This window comes from Monoraphidium neglectum (assembly GCF_000611645.1).
Source record: "Monoraphidium neglectum strain SAG 48.87 unplaced genomic scaffold scaffold04106, whole genome shotgun sequence".
In the NCBI taxonomy this organism is placed as follows: Eukaryota; Viridiplantae; Chlorophyta; class Chlorophyceae; order Sphaeropleales; family Selenastraceae; genus Monoraphidium; species Monoraphidium neglectum.
The window spans coordinates 754-5,051 of NW_014009523.1; the positions used below are offsets into that span (position 1 = coordinate 754).

General features: G+C 65.1%; 2 protein-coding genes across 2 annotated transcripts; one reads left to right on the forward strand and one right to left on the reverse strand.

Annotated features, from left to right (window-relative positions):
- Positions 1 to 647: 647 nt before the first annotated feature.
- Positions 648 to 2,398, forward strand: MNEG_13875 (hypothetical protein; the record flags this gene model as incomplete). The annotated part of the gene is made up of 4 exons (XM_014037652.1): positions 648 to 1,082; positions 1,629 to 1,910; positions 2,130 to 2,167; positions 2,380 to 2,398. 4 exons carry the CDS (start codon positions 648 to 650, stop codon positions 2,396 to 2,398), a joined length of 774 nt encoding a protein of 257 aa, XP_013893106.1.
- Positions 2,399 to 3,573: 1,175 nt separating this feature from the next.
- On the reverse strand, positions 3,574 to 3,813 carry MNEG_13876 (hypothetical protein; the record flags this gene model as incomplete). Its single annotated transcript, XM_014037653.1, has 1 exon — positions 3,574 to 3,813. The coding sequence occupies one exon, from the start codon at positions 3,811 to 3,813 to the stop codon at positions 3,574 to 3,576; it is 240 nt and encodes a 79-aa protein (XP_013893107.1).
- Positions 3,814 to 4,298: the final 485 nt, after the last annotated feature.

A 4,298-nucleotide genomic window follows, 5' to 3' on the forward strand; every position in this document is an offset into this window, starting at 1 on the left:
GCTGTGCGTGTGGACGTATGGGACTATGGGGGGTTCGTCTCCTGGCAAGGGTTGCTGATTAGGCCGGAAAGGGGTGAGGTGCGTGGACGTGAGCCTTTTGCGCCATGGGTTTGGGCACGACTGTGTTGCAGAAGGTACACGGCGGATGCAGGCGGGTGGTTGGATGAGGGCCGGGTGGTGGTTGTGTGCGGCACGACGTGCAGCAGCAGCGTGCGCCGTGCACAAGCCCGGATGTGAGGACCAATCTGACGCATGTGTCAATCTTCATTTGCGCCTTTGCAAGATTGCCCATGACAGATGCTTCGTGGCGCAACACTCGCAGCCCCCGCTGTATGCTTTCGATGACGATGGCGGGCCACCCCAACTGCACCAGGCTGGGGTGGGGGTTCAGCCCCGCAGCGACGGGCATCGGCGTGATAAAAAGAACAAAAAATCTTCTATTCCGCGCTAGGGCAGCAGGAACACGGCGACCGCGCGATCCCTCGCCCTCATGATCGCCAGCCTCCCGTGCGTGCTCGTCTTTACCTTCGTGCACCAATCCAATACGCAATCGTTCACTCTTCTTGCTATTGTAGCATAGCCCATTGACCTTTTGATTGCCCACTGCTCACGAGCCACACACCGCGCCAATCGCTATGCTCGCTAAGATGCAGCTCCAGCGGCCTGCCGGCATCACAAGGCCTCTGGCCCGTGCCACTGTATCGGTCCATGCTGTCGCGCGTCCCAGCCGCGCTGCGAGCACCGTCGCGCCCGCGACACCCGCCACCCCGGCGCTGTCCCTGCCCCTCGCCGCGTTTGCGGCCGCCGCGGCCCCGCTGCTGCTGGCCGCCGAGCCCGCCTTTGCCACCGGCGGCGCATTTGGCATCCTGGAGGGTCGCACCGCGGCGCTGGTGCACCCGGCGGTTATGGCGATCCTGTTTGGCACAACCCTCTACGCCGGGTACCTCGGCCTGCAGTGGCGCCGCGTGCGCACCATCGGCGACGACATCAAGGGGCTGAAGGCGCAGCTGCCCAAGCCCGTGGAGGGCGCTGAGGCCGCGCCGCCGTCGCCGATTGCCGAGCAGGTTGCCGTCCTGGAGAAGGTGCGGCTTGGGCCTCTCTATGGAGGGCGGCTGTGTTTGAGGGGGGGCGGGGTCGGGGAGGGGCAGTTGCAGGCGTCGCCAGGGTTGCGATGCTTTCTGCACGATCGGCCGCCACCGCCGCAGCTGCCCTGGGGTCTAGTGTGAGCGAGCTGCGCTTTTGTCAATGAAACCATGGTGCTGCTTGCTGTGGGTGTCAGCATGTGGTGTGGGAGTGAAGAGGCGAAGGACAGCAAATTGGCACGATAGGCTGGGTCACCTCGGGGGCGCCCTGCTGTCCACCCCCATTCTAGTGTTGGACAGAAGGCAGGCGCGGCCGGTCCACGTGGACCACGGATGAACCACACCACTCACACCGCCAACAACGCAAATACTTCAATCCCACCTCAACACTCGCGTTGTTCGTCGCCGGCCATGCCCATCAAGCAGTCTTCCTCACCACACCGAACCCAGCACCGACACCTTCCAACACCACCTGCACCACACCCACATCGCATCCAGTTCCCCTTCAAACCTCACCCCACCCCCACCCCCAACCACCCCCTTCAGGAGCGCAAGGAGCTGGTGGCCGGCGGCTTCAAGGACAAGCACAACGCCGCGGGCAACGTCCTACTTGCCTTCGGCGTGGCCATCGCCGTCGAGGGCTGCGTCAACACCTGGATGCGCACCGGCAAGCTGTTCCCCGGCCCCCACCTGTTCGCCGGCGCCGGCATCGTGGTGCTCTGGGCGCTCGCGGCCTCGCTGGTGCCGGCGATGCAGAAGGGCAACGACAACGCGCGCAGCGCGCACATCGCGCTCAACACGCTCAACGTCGCCCTGTTCGCCTGGCAGGTGAGGTCCTGGCGCCGCGCGCAGTGCAGGGCGTAGGGGGGCAGCACGGGCTTCGTTGGTGGGCCTAAGTGCGGGGGTAGGGGGTCGGTTAGGGGTAAGACTAGGGAAAGGGTCACCGCTTGTCGCTGCCCTGCTTGACGAGGACACTGCGCCTTCCAACCTGCTGACACCCTTCCCTGTATGGCTCACCCTGTTCTGTGCTGAATTGGCAAACCAAAGCTGCCCACGGGGCTGGACATCGTCTTCAAGGTCTTCCAGTGAGTGCAGTTTGGTCCTCTGGATTGCCCAGATCTGGGTGGCAGGGTGGGCCGTACAAGAATGCGAGGCAAACCATCCATCACTCATCCAGGCCTGCAATTCATCACTTCACATGTTGACGGGAGTTGTCATCGTGGACGTCTCCTGACCCAAAGCCAGCCCGACCTGCCACACCTAACACACCTGACCCTTGCCCCACCCCTGGCCACAGGTTCACCAGCTGGCCTTGAAGCCCCCAGAGCCCAACCTCATATTGGATCCAAGAAAACGAATGCAGCTGGGCAATGGGCACATTGCCCATTGCCCAGCGGTTTTGACGAGCGGCGAGGGAAGCGACGTATGCAGATGTCGCCGAGCTTGTCTGGGCCATTCTCAGACTTGTATATGCTTGTAAATGCCCTGAATCAAGTCTGGATGGGGGCCGACTTTCTGTGTGCTCTTTTGGGGGGGGGGGGGGGTTGATGTGGATGTGGATGTCTGTGGCAACGCGGTGCAGTCTGCTGTAGCAGAAAGGCCGTTGCGACGCCATGTTCGCGCAGTCGCCAACAGCGACGGCGGCAAGGCATCAGAGAGCCCTACGGAAGCAGGTTGGCAGAGGTCTCGCGAACCAGCGGGCATGTGCAGTCATAAACCCTACGTCGCACCCAGCAAGGTCGGTCTTGCGCAGGGCCAACTTGCGGTGCACGTCAAGGGGGCCGTGAATCGCACTCCGCGTTGCAGACGTCGGCACCAAACACAGAGGCATTCATGCAGGGAGAGTTTCTGCATAGGAACGCCAAGCAGTCGCCGCAATACCGCCAGGGCAGCCGTCAGGGGGTCTTTGTTATGATATTTGGCCATGTCAGTGACATAAGTGCACCAGCTGCGGCTTTGCTGCTGCGTTGCGACATGCAACTGCTGTGAAATAGGTTCCACCTGTTGAGGCGCCTGATCAGCCGCCCAGCTGCAAGTGCGCGAGCACCTCGAGCACAGGTGGCAGCGCCCCCTTACTTTCAAAGCCCCTGCCCCCGGTCCAGAGCTGGCGCTTCGTCCAGCCCTGAGCTGGAGCGCTGGCACGAGGTGGGCGATGTTGACATGCAGATTTGCTGTGTCCCAGCTTGAGCCATGGAGGGCGAAAAAGCGGTCGTACGACCCTGCTCAAGCCCCTCCATTGCTGGGTACACAGGCCCTCAAAACATCTTACGGAATGTTTCGCTGCCAGGTAATGTTGAGCGAGCACGTGGGCTGATGGTCATGGCCGTGCTGGACTTGGACCATATCAATACTGTGTGGCAGTTTTTTTTACAAACAAACGCCTTGGTCACAATTCCAAAGCTGCCATGGGCAGGGCAAAATGGGCAACACTGCACCAAAACACAAACAGCACCTGCTGGGGCCCATGCAGGCAGCAAGCGCGCCGCGCCCCTCAGGTGCCGTACTTGTGGCGCAGCAGCGGCGGCGGCAGCGCGGCCAGCACCTCCTCCCAGGGCCGCTCCACCAGCAGCGCCGCGCGCGGCCCCGTGTACCCCAGGAACAGGCAGGGGCTGTCCAGTGGCAGCACGCGCCCGTTCAGACCCGCCGCCGACGCGCGCTCCCCGGGCCGCGGCTTGGCCGGCCCGCGGCGGCGCTTGCCGGACAGCGCGTCGGCGGAGAGCGGCGCGGCCATGTCGACGTGGCAGATGCCGCCAGCTGACCGCACCAGCAGGCTCAGCGGCGCCGCGGCCCCGGCCGCGGCCGTGCTGTCCCCCGCCGCGGCGCCCGCCGCGGCCGGCTCGAAGGAAAGGCCCTCGATCGTGCCGGGCAGCAGGGCAAGCAGCTTCGACAGCTGCGCCCAGTGGTCGGCGCTCCAGGGCGTCGGCGCGCGTGTGGCGACCGAGTAGGCGGCCAGCAGGTCGGCCGCGGTGGCCACCGCGACGGCCGCGCTGTCAGGGCTGAAGGCGATGGCTGTGACAGGCGCCGCGTCGGCCGCGCCGGCGTCGCCGAGCAACAGCAGCGGGCCGGCCGGCGCGAGGCCGCCGCCAGGCAGCAGCTCGACCAGCCGGACGCCCGCGCCGCACGCGGCCGCGAGCCAGCGGCCGTCGGGAGAGGCGGCCAGGGCGCTGACCGGCGGCTGCGCCGCGGCGGCGGCGCTGCAGGCCGCGCGCGCCGCGC